Genomic DNA, 17791 nt, shown 5'->3' with positions numbered 1-17791 from the left:
GGCAGGGGACGGACCCACAGCCGACCACCCCACAGCCCCCGGCGCCTCCGCCCCATCTTCCTCTCCCTTCCTACTTCTTCTCCTTCCTCCCCCCTCCTCCCCCCTCCCCTTCCCCTCCGCCTCGTCCTCCCGCCCCCTCTCTTCCCCTCCCCCGTCTTCCTCCCCCTCCGCTGCGGGGGTGGGGGCGGAGCAGGGGCGGGGTTTGGGGCGTGTCCAGTTCCGGAGGTGGGCGAGTGCAGATCTGGGAAGCGGGTGGTTTTCTTCTCCGGGGTAACGGTGGAAGCCTGGTACGGAGAAGGAAGGTGTCCCAGGTTCCAGCGCTAGGCCTCACCGAGGAACCCTCCGGGGCAGGGAAGGGTTCGGGGGCGGGGATGGGGGCAATGAGCAGACGTAGGACAGAAAACTAAAATGGGACAAAGACTCCGGGGCCTGTTGGGTGGTCTGCTGTGGGTCCGTCCCCTGCCACCATACTGAGCACCCATTAATCTGGAGCGTGCGTTAAGGCTTACCTGGGTCAGGGAAACTGAGCCGTGTGTCTCGACCGGGAGTTGTCAGTATGAAGCTACAACGGTGTGGTGCTTGGGCAGAACACCGCACCGGCTCCAGGGTCTGCAGGAAGGAATGCAGGGAGACGGCATCGTCCCGCCTCGTTTCAGATACGGACGTGGGTGGAGGGGGTGAGCAGTTGGAAATGGAGCAAGTCAAGCCACTGTACACCTATATCTGGGAAGACCATTTCGTTATCAGCACGATGTGTTTTGGAGAATCGCTTGTAGCTACGGAGGAGTGGATTTAAAAGAAAAGATCGGTTTGACGGGAAGGTGGGACAGAGGCGTGCCTTCTGTGTTAGGAGGCTTTAGTAAGAAACTGATCACCTCCGTGAGACGTTGAGGAAATTACCTTTAGTGTTATCTTTTTCAGATGAATGCCCCATTAGGCTTATTAATTATGTGGAAATCAGAAAATAACGGTATTATCTGAATAAATCTTGTTACACTGTAACGCGATTTTGCAGTTCAGTGAGGTTCGGAGGTTTGAGGCTCTTTCCACCTTGTAGCTTTTTAAAAAAAAATTTTTTTTAAAACTAACATCCACTGAGATTGTAGGGGTTAAGCACCAGTTTTCTTTCTTTTTATTAGTGATGGTGTTGGGAAGCATTACCTCTTAGAATGAATTGAAGTCAGAGATGATTTCTGTTAGGATCAGAGTGAGATTCTTGCTGATGGAATTGTGTGCTCCTGAAAAAATATCCTGGTTGAAAGCGATGGTCTTCAGGTGATAATCTTGTTACTGCTCCATGTCATTAGTTTAGTGGTTGAGATTTATATGGTGTGTGTAAGGTTCCTCTCCACATTGGATTCCTTACTTAAGGAATCCCCTGCTTTTATCTTCTCTCTCCCCTTCCCCTGTAAATTTTTAACAAAGCTGAAGGAGTCAAGTTTAACACATCATTAACTTTGTCTCCTTTCCTAAAGTAAGGAATCACTTTTTCTTTTACTATATGTCTTGGATTAATCCTTTAATGTCAGTTGCTTAGTTTGGGAGCTGTTGAAGCAGCTCTCTATTATTCACTTATAAAAACTTGAGTTATTGACAGACAAGAGGTGGTGATAAATACTTACCTCAAATTTCAGATCTGTCATTGTTGAAATACCTTTTTGTAGTATACCAGCCAGGAATCCTAATGTCCTTCGTCTTTTCTGCTCCAGATTTTGGGGGGGGGGGGGGGGGGGGGGGGGGGGGGGAGGTTCATTTTTGTATCATTTGGGTCCTGTCTAACTGCATGTCTAGCACTCTCTAGTGGCCCAGCCAAGGAAGAGTTGGTTTGAGAAATGGTTTAACCCTCATGGTTAACAGTGAACAATACATGTTTCCCAGTGAGTAGGATTCTCAGTAGATCTGTATGTAGGCTTGGTATATATATATATATATATATATATATTTTGGTTTTAACAATATGAAGTTTCCTGTAAAAATATTTCAACTTAACGGGGTGCCTGGGTCATTAAACATCTGCCTTCGGCTCAGGTCATGATCCCAGGGTCCTGGAGTCGAGCCCCGAGTTGGGCTCCCTGGTCAGTGGGAAGCCTGCTTCTCCTTCTCCCACTCCCCCTGCTTGTGTTCCCTCTCTCGCTGTCTCTCTCTCTGTGTCAAATAAGTAAATAAAATCTTTAAAAAAATATTTCAACTTAAATTATAATCTTCCTAAATAAACAAAGGTGCCTTTTGAGGTTGAAGTCTCAGCAACAGTGTAACCATAGAAATAAAGCCCTGACTGGTGTGAGGTGGTATCTCAGTAAAGCCCTGGATAAACAGGTGAGCTTTCTCTAAGTAGAAAACGGTTATGGTTTTTGTATCCACCTTTGATTCTTCTTTTGGTAGGCACAGAGTAAGAAGAACGTGATCAGATTTGATAACTTTCTGTCCAATATAGGCTTGAATTGCAGTAAAACTTGTGTACTACTGAATGTAAAAATGTTCCCATGTTCCTGTGAGTTAGGACTCAGTGCTGCCACAGTGGACTCTGCTTTTCTGGCATGTGTTGAATATAGCAAATATCTTACCATTTTAGGGTTTGTGTGTGAAAAACTGACAATGAAGACATCAAGATTTTAAGTGCTACTGGTTATTATGACATAACAAAGTCTACATTGTATTTTGAATATATAGACCTTGGGAGGACGGGGAACATTTTTTAAATAATCACTTCTCTCTCTCTCTTTTTTTTTAAAGATTTATTTATTTGACAGAGAGAGACACAGCGAGAGAGGGAACACAAGCAGGGGGAGTGGGAGAGGGAGAAGCAGGCCTTCCACGGAGCAGGGAGCCCGATGCGGGGCTCGATCCCAGGACCCTGGGATCATGACCTGAGCCGAAGGCAGACGCTTAACCGACTGAGCCACTCAGGCGCCCTGCACTCCCCTCTTTTTGAACTGTTTCTGTGACTCTAAAATTTTGCAGCAACTTGTCCTCAAAACACAGCCCTTTTGGGAAGCCTGGGTGGCTCAGTGTTGTCAAACATACTGTAGAGTTGTCAAACATACTGTAATTTTGGATTAATATGGGTTCTGGTTTAGTTTGGTCAGTAATCTGGAGGACAGTAAACTGCTTTTGAAGGTTTCTGTCTGAGGCACAAAATTTGGGGCCTGAAGCAAGCCTTTGGGTAGAAATTCTTAGGGAAATATTTCGTTTGAGAAAGGGGCTAGAGAGGAAACTTACCTGGGAAATGATAGGTAAGAGGCGGGAGGGCTCTAAGATCCAGTAGTCATACCTTACTTTAACAGTTCTGTTTGATGTTTGTGGTTTTCACACCACCATTTAAATGTGGAATGATTCCCTGTTTTTTAGAACTCTCATTCTCTCTTCAGTCCAGAGTCAACTCTGAACCCTGGGTTTCTGTCTTGAGGAATTGAAATCTTTTTTTTTTAATTTTTATTTTTATTCTTATGTTAATCCCCATACATTACATCATTAGTTTTAGATGTAGTGTTCCATGATTCATTGTTTGTGCATAACACCCAGTGCTCCATGCAGAACGTGCCCTCCTCAATACCCACCACCAGGCTAACCCATCCTCCCACCCCCCTCCCCTCTAGAACCCTCAGTTTGTTTTTCAGAGTCCATCGTCTCTCATGGTTCGTCTACCCCTCCGATTTCCCCCGCTTCATTCTTCCCCTCCTGCTATCTTCTTCTTCTTTTTTTTCTTAACATATATTGCATTATTTGTTTCAGAGGTACAGATCTGAGATTCAACAGTCTTGCACAATTCACAGCGCTTACCAGAGCACATACCCTCCCCAGTGTCTATCACCCAGTCACCCCATCCCTCCCACCCCACCCCCCACTCCAGCAACCCTCAGTTTGTTTCCTGCGATTAAGGAGGAATTGAAATCTTAATTGTCAAAATGCCATTAAATAGTAAGTGTCACACAGCCGGATTACAAATATCTGCCTTAAAATTTAGAGTACTTGTAGATGCCCAATGATAATTCTTACACATAGGCTAATTAGAGCCTGAACATACATAAAGGAATGCGTAGATAATTCTAGATGCTTAATTGTCGGTCAGTTTTACTGAGGAAGATTAAAATGCATGAATCTGTGTATTTAAAAAATAACAATTAAAAGAAGTGACAATATGAACATACGCTCTTTTTTTGTATTTTTTTTAAAGATTTTATTTATTTAAAAAGAGAGCACTCATGAGAGCAGAGGGAGGGGCAGAAGGAGAGGGGGAGAGAGAATCTCAAGCAGACTCTGCACTGAGCATGGAGCCTAATGTGGGGCTTGCTCCCACAACCAGGAGATCATGACCTGAGCCGAAACCAAGAGTTGGTCACTTAACCGACTGAACCACCCAGGTGCCCTGAATATATATATATTTTTAAAGATTTTATTTATTTACTCATAAGAGACAGAGGCAGAGGGAGAAGCAGGCTCCCCACTGAGCAGGGAGCCCGATGTGGGACTTGATCCCAAAACCCCGGGATCACGACCCAAGCCGAAGGCAGACGCTCAACCATCTGAGCCACCCAGGTGCCCACCCTGAACATACTCTTAATGTGTAAAAATAAAACACCTTATCGAATAGGCTTATTGAATGTATATGGTGAGTCATTTCTGGCCCCACACAACCACTGTCAAGATATGTTTGCTGCCTGGGTCTTCCAGATTTTTAAAAAATTATAGGGGCACCTAGGTGGTTTAGTCGGTTAAGCGTCTGCCTTCGGCTCAGGTCATGATACCAGGGTCCTGGGATCCAGCCCCACGTCAGGCTCCCTGCTGAGCAGGGAGCTTGCTTTTCCCTCTCCCTCTGCCTGCTGCTGGCGTGCTCTCTGTCAAATAAATAAATAAAATCTTAAAAAAAGAAGATAAATACATCTGCATATAAAACAGTTACATGTTTTTATTTATGTAAACATACGTGCTGTGTATCTTGTTTCCATTTTTCACTTGTTGCCCATGCATATAGATATGTTGAGCTGTGTGCAGTTAATATTCCATTGGATGCAAAGAGCGTTGTCTATTTTCCCCTTTTTGCAAGCTTTCAATTTGTAGGATTTACTAAGAATTTATACAACTTAAGCGTGGTAATCAGTTTACAGAAGGAATAATCTTAGGCAAGTCATTTTAATATATGTTTTCATTTACTGAGGGATTGGAACATGATTTGTCTACTTGACATCAAACCTGAGATGCCTTTATTTTTATTTATTTATTTATTTTAAGATTTTATTTATTTGAGAGAGAGAATGAGACAGAGAGAGCATGAGAGGGGGGAGGGTCAGAGGGAGAAGCAGGCTCCCTGCTGAGCAGGGAGCCCGATGCGGGACTCAATCCCGGGACTCCAGGATCATGACCTGAGCCGAAGGCAGTTGCCCAACCAACTGAGCCACCCAGGCGCCCCCTGAGATGCCTTTGAGAAGTGCACTTTTATTTATGGAGAAACATGGGGAGGGACGTAGCCAAAAGGAGACAAATACAAAAACTAAGTATGACACATGAAAGTTTAAGGTAGTATAATTTCATAGAGTACAAGCGTAATGCCCTTTCATTTTGAATCTTGACAAAGCGACAAATATAGGTTGTTAGCTTGTGGACGCTTGCCTCAGATGAGAGTAGCTCTTACAGTCAGGGTTGTGGAAGTGTGGCTCAGGTGTTCGGTTGTTGTGTGGAAAGGGAAGTTATTGCAGGAGGAAAATGGTCCTGCTTCTGTTGAGTCAGTGGTTACTTTGCCATGTGTTTTAGAAAAAGACGTGCTAGTCTAGGGCTGTGCACTGGTCATCTCTTTATAAGTGCTGCTTTAGTTCTGGAGTCTGAGATCCGTCCCTTGAGATCTGAATGAATCTCTTTGATTCCTTTGAACTTTTTAGTAGAAATCATCATTGGGGGAAGACAGTTCTGTTACTGGCTTTAGACAGAGTACTTGGAGCAACAGAACACACTGGTAGATCATAAACCGAGAGCCATGAGCTTGCATGTGTCGCTGGCTTCACCGCTGACACAGGTCATTGACTCAGCCCGGTGCTTACACCGTGACGTTGAGAATGCTGTTGGGCCCACTTCGGGTTTTGTGTTTTTGTTTTTTTAAGTTCAGTTCATTTTTTGGATATGTCTTTTTTTTTTTAAGTAAACTTTTTTCTTTTCAAACTTTATTCTCTTGAGGAATTAACTTTTGCTTTATTTATTGATGCCTTGAATCTCAAATCCTTACAGCAAAACATAATACCATTCATACTAAGCAGGGGACAGGTCTTTCCAAGTAAAAGGTCCAGAATGGAAAAAATTTTTCTTTTGAGATAATCGTAGATTGACATGCTGTTGTAAAAAATAACACATAGACATCTCTGTACCCTTTACGCAGTTTCCGCCAATGGTAACATCTTGCAAACTGTAATGAAATATTAACAACCAGGATGTCAGCATTGATACAGTCCATCTTTGATACAATCCACCCATTTTCTTCAGACCTCCCTTCCCCCCGTCTCCCTGATTGTTAACCTTTTACTGTTACCGTGGTACCTTTTGTCACAACCAATGACAAAACTTGATACATTGTTATTAACTGAAAGTCATACTTCATTCAGATCCCATTAGTTTTTCCCTAACCTCCTTTTTCTTTCTCAGGATTCCACATTACATGTAGTTGTCATGTCTCCGTAGGCTCCTCTGGATAGTGACATTTTCTCAGACTTTCCTTCTTTTTGATGACCTTAGCAGTTTTGAGGCAAATTGCTCAGGTATTTTATAGAACGCCCCTCAATTTGGGCTTGTCTGATGTTTTTCTCATGGAGCTGTGGTTATGGCTTTTGGGAAGGCCAGAGAGGTGAAGTGCCCTTACCAAGCCCTGTCAAGGGTGATGGGGTCAACACGACTTAGGACTGTTGGTGGAAAGCTTGACCACGTGGTTGTGAGGCTGTTCTACAGTAAAGTGCCTCTTTTTCCCTCCTTTCCATACTGTCCTATTTGGAGCAGAGTCACTCTGCACAGGTCACATGTAAGGAGAGGGCAGTTAACGCTCTGCGTCTTTGAGGCCAGAGTATCCAGCTGTAGGAAATATTTGTCCTTTCCCACTCATTTAGTATTTATTCAATCTTTTGTATCAGTATGGATTTACAGGTATTTTATACTATTCTGTTATACAGGTATTCTGTTTTGTTGCTCAGACTCTTCCAGCTTTAGCCAGTGGGAGCTCTTCCGGTTGTCTTCCCTGTCACTTGGGCATACACTTACCAATTTTTGTTTGGTTTATTGTTGTTTTTGAGGACTTCCTTACTTTCCGGTACTGTGAGTTTCTAGGCTTATGTTGTATATTTTCTGCCCTGGTCTTAGAATCTACCATTTCTCCAAGGGGCCCTAGTCCTTTTATTGGAGAATAGAGTTAGAAAATATGGTTTGGGCAGTGGCTGTGCTTGTTGATACCAGTGATGTGGCTTCTCAGCCCTCAGGGGACAGAGCCAAGAAACCGACGTGTATATGCCAATTCATGTACACACAAGTCTATGGTGGTTCATCTCCACCCTTATTAAACTATACCTGAGTTCATAGTGATGTCTCCAACTCTAATCCAATACTACATGGGTCGTTCTAGCCTTTTCTTGCTTATCTGTAACTTCTCTGTCCAACAGATAAAACGTACCCACCATCTACGTACTTAACTGTTTAATTTCAGTTTGCTTGTATAAAGCAAACTCAAGGGACAGATCTCAGACTCCAGACCAAAGATAGTCTGCCCCCAAATGTGACACTTTGGCATATTGTCTATTCTGAATTAAAAGTTCCTTAAAAACAGCCCATGAAAGAACACTCTGGCAGAGATAGGGAATTTAGAACCGAGAAAGCTGTATAACCTTTATTACTTTCTTACCAGTTTACGGCCCAGCCCAAAATCTGTGTTTAATTCCTTAATAATTGAAGCTCCTGAACATAAGTTTTTGTCCTGTCAATTCCTCTGCCATTTATTGTCTCTTTGCCAGCTTTTGTCATTTCTTTGGGTCTTAATGTCAGTATTGGTCTCCACGTGCACATAATTAAACTTTGGTTCTTTTTCTTTGGTTATTCTGTCTCACGTCAATTTAAATCTTAGACTAGCTGGAAGAATCTTGAAGGGTAGAGGAAAAATTTTCCTCTCCAACAGCGGTTTCAGAATTGTTACTCTGCCCCTCCTCGGGTAAGCAGTGTTATCACCTGGCTTTCCTGTGGCTCCTTTTGCCTGGCGTTTTACACCCTCCACTCATTTCCATGTTACTTAGGCAAGTTGTCCCATACCCTCTGCATACGTGGGCATTATCGCATACATTTATTTGTAATACAGTCAGATTCTTTTGTCCTGGTCTGCACTGCATCCTGGCATCCTCTGACTGCCTAACCAATTATTTACATGTTGGCATATATTATGGTTTGCCCTTTGTGCTGTGAAAGTTAAGATTAAATAGGAAGTATGTAAACTCAGTTTTCAGGGACTGAAATGACCTACCTTAACAGATCTTTGAGGTTTGTTTCTTTCCTGTCATCTTATGTTGACCGGTACCTGCAGCAGAGAGTGAAATTAAACCAGAATCAGTAGCTTTTATTATTGTTAGCAGCTCTGGTAAAATGCTTTGGGGAATAAGGTGGAAAGAGCAGGTTAAAATGAGGGTTTAGGAGAATCGGATCACTCCCTATACACATTGACAACTGACAGTTGGGAGGTGATGTAGAATTTAAATTGAGAATAGCCCAAGGGGGAAAAAAAGGGTAACCCAAGGCAGTCAGTACCATGGGGATTTTGCCTTTGCTTCTGCCCAAAAGTGTGACCTGCACAGGTCCCCCAATCTCTCTTGAGTGTCACTCATTTCTCATTTATGATAATACTCTTTAATTTACATAGCGTTTTATATTTTATAAAGCATTTTTCATACATAATTTCACTTGATTTTGGTACTCATAATACACGTTTTAGGTAGGCGTGGCAGGTAAGTCGCCTAACCTATCCAAGGGCACTTATCGTGAACACCAAGTCTGGGCCTTGAAATTAGGTTACTTTGAGTCTGAAGTTTGTGCTCCCACTATTTTATTCTGGAATGTATCACCACCAAGTAATTCTCTAATCTCGGCAGACAGTGGCCATATGTCGTACAGATTAGACTCAACTTGGACACTTCCTGGAGCCAGTGTAAGATTGTATAGGTTAAGGGTTCAGTCCAAGAGCACTGCTCCTACTTTAGACACCAGTCACAAGTCCACATTGGCACCCGGGCTTGCAACTGATTAGGACCCCTTTTTCAGGTTCGGTAACTTGTTAAAATAGTTCACAAAACTCAGGGAAACCTTTACTTACGTTTACCAATTTATTCTAAAAGATAAAGTGTACAGGTGAACAGTCAGATGAAGAGGTACATAGGATGGGGTCTGGGAGAGCCCTGGGCACAGGAGCTTTGTCCCAGTGGAGTCAGGGTGCACCACACTCGCGGTGCATATGATGTAGGAAAGATGTTAGGGTTTGAAGCTGATGGCCAAGAAAGAATTCTTGAGACATCTTTGGTGCAGAAAGGTGATTTTACTAAAGCTCTGGGACAGGACCATGGGCTGAAAGAGCTGCACTGGGGTCATGAGGAGTGGCCCATTATATACTTTCGAGTTGGGGGGTGGAGTTAGGCACGGCCTAAGTCTCTAAGGAATTTTGGAAGCAAGGTTTCCAGGACCTTGAGGGGGCTAGCTATTGTTAGGAAAAGGTTATTTATTACTGTCTAATAAAACCTTAGTCATGAGACCCTTCAGATATATATCTGGGGGTCATATGCTTGGGGGATGATTGCCAACATATATCTGGGGGAGTAGAAGTAAAGGAAGTTTCCAAAGGAATTTTTTTTTTTTAAGATTTTATTTTTATTTTGAGACAGAGAGAATGAGATACAGAGAGCATGAGAGAGAGGAGGGTCAGAGGGAGAAGCAGACTCCTTGCTGAGCAGGAAGCCCGATGTGGGACTCGATCCCGGGACTCCAGGATCATGACCTGAGCCGAAGGCAGTTGCTTAACCAACTGAGCCACCCAGGCGCCCCCCAGAGGAATTTTTTAAAAGATTTTTTATTTATTTATTTGAGAGAGAGTGCACTTGAGCAGAGGGAAGGGAAGGGTCAGAGGGAAAGGGGGAAGCAGACCCCCCGCTGAGCAGGGAGCGCGACAGGGTCCCCGATCCCAGGACCCTGAGATCATGACCTGAGCTTGAAGGCAGCTGCTTAACCGACGAGCCACCCAGGCGCCTCCAAAGGAATTTTTATACGTTAAAGTAGACTTACAGGATCCTGGGGGTCGGGCTAAGATTGCCTTTTACCCTTAGCAAAGTATTAACATCGAGGCACTTAAGTTCCTAGAGGAATGTCACTCTGTTTCAAGGACTTGTCAGTGGGCTGTAACAAGTAAGGAAATTTAATAATTTTTCTTCTGCCTTTGTTTTCCACATCACATGGAGGCATTAACCAACCCAGAAGCCGTCTGGACCCTGTCTTTTAGCATTTTCATTGGGGCTTCATAACATAGTTACGATTAAACAGACACTGATTAGACATTACAGAGGCATGATTGATTAAACCATTGGCAATTGGTGGAGGTTGGGGTGGGGCAGAAAGTTCCAACCCTCTGATCACATGGTTGGTTCCCTGGCACCCAGACCCCATCCTGAGGTTATCCAGAAGCTTTTCAAAAATCATCTCAGTAACATAAATTTAGACATGGTTGAAAGGAACTTGTGAATAACAAAAGATACCTTTATCAATCAGATCACTTCGAAATTCAAGGGTTTTAAGGGCTTTGTGCTTGGAATTGGGAAGACCAAAATACGTATTTCTTCTATCACACTTACTGTAATTCTCACTTCTGTACCTCGAGGGAGTTGGGCTAAATAGATCTATTTGAGTTGAGAGAGTCAAAGACCTGAGTGTGGCTTTCTGAGGCTGGGAAATCTGAGGAGATTGTTTGATTACAGTTAAGTCTTTGCCTTTTGGTGCCTCAGTTCATGTAGAAAATGGAATGTTTATTCCTGTCCCTTTGCTTATGTCAGAGTCCCTGATGGTAGAAAAGTATTTTGAACCCTTGAAAAAGTCATCAAAGAGAATGAAAAACAATTAAACTTACCTTCTTACAATTGTCAGATGTTAATAGATCAGTGGTGGTGGGAAGTCGTGCATTAGCTCTCAAGGTGCCATCTCATGGTTGTCACTTGCTTTAAGCTAGACTCAGAATTCACCATACAACTGAGTCATCCCTGACTCATGTGCCTCTTCTGCCCCTGCCCCATCCTTCTTGGTATGGGGAGGAGGGTGTGAGAAAGAAGATCATAGAGATTAGGGTATCCAAGGAAATATTGTTAGTATTGGGGCCTCGAATGAATGGACTTTCTGTGCGTTTCTTGAATTATGTAAAATCAGAACTGTTTATTTTTTTTAAGTTTTTATTTAAATTCCAGTTAGTTAACATACAGTGTAATACTAGTTTCAGGTGTATAATATAGTGAGGCAACACTTCATACAACTTCCATGCTTTTCACAAGTGCCCCCCTCATCCCCATCTCCCCCACCCACCATCCCTCTGGTGACCACCAGTTTGTTCTCTATACTTGCAAGTCTGTTTCTTGGTTTGCCCCCCCCCCACGCCCTTTGCTCGTTTGTTTTGTTTCTTAAATTCCACACGTGAATGAAATCATAGGGTATTTGTCTTTTTTTGACTGACTTATTTCACTTAGCATAATCCTTTCTGGCTTCATCCAAGTGGATGCAAACAGAACTGTTAAATTATTGACCCCTGTCTGCTTTTCCTATCAATAAAAATCCTAGCTGTGTTTCGGATTTCCTTGCAGCCTACTGAATCTACTTGAATTAATTTATGGGAGAAAGGGATTTAATACAGAAATCATTGCAAGGGCTCCAGGAGCAGTAGACTCTGGGTTGAGTTTCCTGGAACCCCGACCAGCCTCCAGAATTCCGCTGCCTCTGCCTATCCAGGAAGGTGAGGGAGGAACCTTGCCGTCCCTGCTGCGACCAGCCATTCCAGAAAGCAGCCACCCCTGTGCCTCTCCCTGGCCCACTCAGACCAGTAGTGGGTGGTGCAAGGGTGTTCTACCCTTTCCATGTCAGTGGGAGGGGGTTAGGATAGTAATAGCTAACGTGAACTCTGTATTCTTTCCTGCGGCTGCTTTCACAAGTGACCACAAACTGGGGGGTTTACAACAAGTTCTGGAGGTCAAAAGCCCGCAGTCTGGTGTTGGCAGGGCCACGGCCCTCCAGAGGCTCGAAGGGAGGAACAGTTCTGGCCTGTTCCCGCTGTAGGCCCCCACCGTCCAGTTTCTGCCTCCTTCACCTGGCCTTCATTCCCTTGTCCAAGGTCTTTGTGACCCTCCCAAGGACACTCAGGATGGCATTTAGGGCCCACCCAGATAATCAAGTGTAATCTCATCAACACCCTGAACTTAACTACATTTGCAAAATTTTCCACCTAAGGTAACATTCTCAGGTTCTGGGGATTAAGATGGGGACACACCTTTTGGGGAGCGACGGTCAGCCCATTACAGATCCTGACAAGTACAGGCACTGTCCTCAGTACATTAAAAGGCAGCCATTTAATCCTCGTAGTAGCCGCATGAGGTAGAAACGTGTCCACATTTAAAAGTCAGGAAACCGGGGCGCCTGGGTGGCTCAGTTGGTTAAGCGACTGCCTTCGGCTCAGGTCATGATCCTGGAGTCCCAGGAGCGAGTCCCACATCGGGCTCCCTGCTCAGCGGGGAGCCTGCTTCTCCCTCTGACCCTCCCCCCTCTCATGTGCTCTCTCTCTCATTCTCTCTCAAATAAATAAATAAAATCTTTAAAAAAATAAATTAAAAAAAAAAAATAAAAGTCAGGAAACCGAGGCAAAGAGAACCCTGTAACTTGTTCGATCCCACAGCGAGAGTTGTGGAAACCGGAATTGGACCCGCTCCTCTGCCCCATAACAGATGCTCAGTGGTGGTCACTGGATTGCCTACAACTGGTTGCGAGATCTTTAAAGAATTAACTGGAAGTCAGCAGCTGGCTTTGATAAGTAGTTGACATCTACCTAATTCTTTTCACTAGTACTTGGCAGTACTAATCACTTGCCTTTGTTTTAGCATCCTGAGATTTGGTGTCAGACCTACAAATGTCGATATTACGTGTACTGTTTCCTAGGGCGTCCAGGGTTATTTCGAGCTGCTCTAGTTTCTGTGCTTCAGCTTCGGGGCTAAATGAACTCAGGAGACAGAACTCCTCGTGTAAGTCAGTCGTTGCTCCATTTAGGATCTAGAACTGTGCTGTCCAGCACTCCAGTCACTAGCCACGTGTGCTGTTTGTAATTACTATGAAATAGAATAAAAAACCCAGTTTCTTGGCTGCCCGAGTCACTTCTTGGTAATGACTGCTGTAACGGACAGTGCAGACCCAGAACACTTGCAGCATCGTAGAACCTTCTCTGGGATAGTGCTGATAGAAATTACACAAGACACCGTCCGAGACAGATGCTGCTTTCTGCTTAGTGTCTCTTGGCCGTCGCTGGCTGCTTCGTTACTCTGAGGGAACTGGTCTCGCAGCTGTTGGACCCATCCACTCAGTAACACCTTCAGTGGTGGGTGTGACACCGCCTCCAGGTAGCGTCCTAGGGGTTACACACTTGAGCGAGGTCGCCCGGAGGAGGAAGTTAGGTCCTTACTTATACGCTTTCCTTCTTGTTCTTCGGAAGAGCAGGTCTTCCCACTTTGGGTTCATTTTCTTTTCTCCATATGAATTGAAGTCATACCCCTTGTAAGAAACATTCTATAGAATTCTGTAGAATTTGAGCAGAAATTGTATACAGACTTTTCTGATTTTTCCAGTCGTCCTCAGTCAGGCGTGGTTGTTGCTCCTTTTAAATTTTAAATTATGCCATAATTTTAAATTATGCCATAAAGGCATAATGGCTTTTATGCCATTTTAATGCCTTTAAAATATGCCTTAAAAAATGGCCTTTATGCCATTTTAATGCCTTTAAAATATCCTGACTGGGGCGCCTGGATGGCTCAGTTGGTTAAGTGACTGCCTTTGTTTGGCTCAGGTCATGATCCCATGGTCCTTGCTCAGCAGGGAGCCAGCTTCTCCCTCTCCCTCTGCCTGCTTGTGCACACTCTCTCTTTCTCTCTGGAATATAAATAAATAAAATCTTAAAAAAAAAATTTAAAAATATCCTGAGTGATTAAAAGTAAAGGACACCTCTTAATCTTTTCCCATTCTTTGTATCTGTAATTGTAGTGAATAGTAAATGGAGTCTAGCTCGTGGTGGTTACTACGAATCTTCAGGAATCTGTTGCTTACAATATTTATAGCCAAAGGGAAATTTTCCATGATACCTGAAAGTATCATTTGCTCACATCAAATACAACTGTATATGTAATTTAGAAATGTCCCCTGTATTCCTAAAAGCAATTACGGTTACTTAGTTTCTTGGATTTATCACTAGAAGAATCAATAGATGATACAACTATTTATACTACGGCGGCATTTATTTTTGTTTTTGTTTTAAAGATTTGTTTATTTGAGAGAGCGAGAGCATGAGAGTGCACGAGGTGGGGGTGGGCCAGGGAGAGGAGCTTGTCTATTTTGTCTTCTGGGCTGTGGCCGCAGGGCTCTCTTGTCTTTGAGGCGCGTATGGCCCTGTACCCTCCCTGGCCAACTCCTCTGCACCAGTTCTTCCTCCTCTGGAGGCTGACAGAGTTACCAGTGTCCCCACACAGCTTCCCTTTAGGCAGTTACCATCTAGGTGAAAACGATGATTTGTGTTTTATGTAAATACGGTTTGAGCCCGGTCCCCAGAGCCTCTCCTCCCTCCATGCCCCCCACTCTAGGTGAATGCACAGCCTGTCATCCCTGGGCTTGGCACTTGATTTGATCTTGTGTGTGCAGAGTGAAGCTTAGGAGGGGCTGCCTCCAGGCTGAGGGGCCTCCTGGGGTTAGGCACGTCCTAGTCCCCATTCTAACTGTGTCACACACACACCCACCCACCCACCCAAAGGTAACAAGCATATATACACCTAAGTAACTCTTCAGATGTCAGAAGAGCCCAGAACCTTCCCCAGCGGGTGGTTGTGAGCATTGAATGAGGTACATCATCTGAAGGCCCACGGCACCAGCGTCTAGAGTGCATGCAGCGGGGGGTTGCAATGTTCGTGTTGGCAGCCCTTTCTGTCTTAACCTTTCCTTCCCCGTACCCTGTTTATTTCCTCCTGGCCTTCATCCCCCTGCTTCCTGCCCACCCATCACCGCAGAAGAAAATCCGACACCGTGGTGTCCTCTCAGAGGCTGGAAATTCAATTTGATGATCTGCAGGGAGTTTATAGTCACTGCTGCAGTGCAGAGGTCATATTGGGCTAGAAAACAGTGGTGGTCTTGGGTGGTTGGGGTGTGTAAGAATGATCACTGCTCGCAGTGGCTGAGATTAAAATTTTAGGTTTCTGTGCTCTAACTCTTGGCATCAAACTTTCTTTTTCTTGTTCTTCTGTATCACTTTGACTCATGTCCCTCTCTGCTGGTTGATGATGGCTTGTAAATTGGCTGCGGTCCTGTGACCTGGGATCGCAAACATACAGTGATGTCCACGGGAAGGGTGGCTAGGCTGTGAGCTGCTGGTGTGGGATGGGGAAGGAGACTAGGGGGTGGGCAGCACCCCGTCGGGACCGAGCAGGAGACTGAGGGCTCCTAAGGCTCACGTGGTAAACATCTGAGCCACTTCCGGGTTTTGGTAGCTGCGACTGTGGGCTTGAGCGAGCTTTCTTATGTGGAGCTAGTTCTGAGCCAAATGAGCCAAGAGTACCTTTTGGAGCAGTTGAAAGGATTACAAAGAGATCTCTTGTTGAGTGAGACCCATGATACCCTGTGATGTCCTTTCCTCCCCCTGCCGTGTCGGTTGTGGATCGCTTCGCTTGACCACTTTCTGTCCGGGAATGCCTGGTTTCTAATTCTCTGCTCTCAATTTCAGGCGAAGTCGTGCGTCTGTCATGTTTGTGGCGTCCACCTGAACAGGCTTCACTCCTGCCTACACTGTGTCTTCTTTGGCTGCTTCACAAAGAAGCATATCCACGAGCACGCCAAGTCCAAGCGGCACAACCTGGGTAAGGCGCCCTCCGACGCGTCTCCCTGGCGCAGCAGCCCCCTGTTCCCTGGCCTGCGGCTCCCAGCACCACTCTTCCCAGGGTCCTGTCCGAAATCCTTGTGGAAGTCCGGGGGCGGTGAAATACACAGGACTCAAAGGGATTATGCACCTAGCCTGCCTTCAGGCACTGGAGTTGAAGTTAGTATTTTATGTAACCTGAAATGATCAATTAACGAAGGCCCACTGTTCAGCTCTTTCTTTAATGCAACCTCAGAGCCTTCTTCCCCTCAATGAGGCAAAAATTCACCAAGAGAGATCTTAGATGCAGGGTTGGGTTATTGATGTCAGCATGGCTGACAGCCCAGCTGGGTGGTTTCTGTCGCTTTCTATAATGGATTTTCACTGTTCTCGATAACTCAGAGTCGTGAAAAGGCTAACAGCACTGTGGCGTCAAGATAAATTTATGTTTCTTATACTTACAAGTTCCAACTGTCACACATTCTGGAAGTTACATAAAGCAAAAGTTTTGTCCTTGGCTTTATTTCTAACTGTGCGCCTTAAATGTTTCTCTCCTTCAGAATAATATTTTCAGTGATGGTGAGGTTCTTAGGCTGTCCTTAAGAAAATCACTTTCAAAAGGTCCAAGCCAGGGGCGCCTGGGTGGCTCAGTCGTTAAGCGTCTGCCTTCGGCTCAGGTCATGATCCCAGGGTCCTGGGATCGAGCCCCACATCGGGCCCCCTGCTCGGCGGGAGGCCTGCTTCTCCCTCTCCCACTCTCCCTGCTTGTGTTCCCTCTCTCGCTGTGTCTCTCTGTCAAATAAATAAAATCTTTAAAAAAAAAAAAAAAAAGGTCCAAGCCAAAGAAACTTCATGGGGGCTCAGTGATTCCAGTTAAAGATCTTTTTAGGCCTTTTTTGGTAGTAGAAATTGAATGTACTAACTGAGTCATCCCTCTTGGACTGCCACACTCGTAACTAAGAACTCACAGCAAGCGCTCGTAAAAAGCCTGCTTGGAACGAGGGACTCAAGTGGTGGTGATGAGCTGGTTGGCCTTTTTGGAAAGAGAGCTAATGCTGCCGAAGGTGCTCTCATGAATTATGTCCCACGGAGGAATGAGGTCATCAGTGATCTCTTAAATTGGCTAACCAGACGGAAAAGACACTGCTTGGGACAGTATGGATGTGACAGAATTATCTAGCATTTACTTAATGTAGATATGTGCTTTCACAATATAAATGAAGAGTATTCCTGCCATGTCTGCATCTCAGACCAGACCCACGTAGGCCGCTCTGCTGTTTTTCCTGGGCTGTGATTTCATGGGGTTAAAGGGTTATGGAAAATTGGAAATCTATTTGCACTTAAAAAAGCTCTCTGAAGAATCCTGCTATTACCCAGAGTCATCTATAAAAATCACTTCAGAAATTTATTCATTTCGTCCACCTGACTGATAAACTCTGCGTCTACTTTTGCTAGAAAGCATAAGTTTTAGAAAGTTTGCTTTCAGAAACAAAACCTTGAAATGGGAGGAAGATCCAGTTCTTTTTTTTTTTTTTTAATTTAATTTATTTATTAGAGAGAAGGGGGAAGGGGCAGACGGAGAGGGAAAGAGAGAGAATCTCACACAGACTCCCCACTGAGCTCAGAGCCCGCTGTGTAACTTGCTTGGCATATTTTTTATTGAATGCC

At 44.5% G+C, this 17791-nt stretch overlaps 1 protein-coding gene across 2 annotated transcripts in view; it reads left to right on the top strand.

Moving 5' to 3' along the window:
* Window positions 1-17791, top strand: part of USP22 (ubiquitin specific peptidase 22) — a 41162-nt gene that overhangs the window by 1109 nt on the left and 22262 nt on the right. Inside the window, exon 2 of one of the 2 annotated variants that reach the window (XM_021694663.2) lies at window positions 15992-16124. The exons of the other annotated variant lie outside the window; for it this stretch is intronic. Coding sequence (XP_021550338.1) covers window positions 15992-16124 — 133 coding nt within the window. The remainder of the gene's footprint in view (window positions 1-15991; window positions 16125-17791) is intronic. 2 annotated transcript variants of the gene reach the window in all.

Source organism: Neomonachus schauinslandi, chromosome 15 (assembly GCF_002201575.2).
Source record: "Neomonachus schauinslandi chromosome 15, ASM220157v2, whole genome shotgun sequence".
Taxonomy (NCBI): domain Eukaryota; kingdom Metazoa; phylum Chordata; class Mammalia; order Carnivora; family Phocidae; genus Neomonachus; species Neomonachus schauinslandi.
This window is presented reverse-complemented; position numbering and strand designations above follow the sequence as displayed.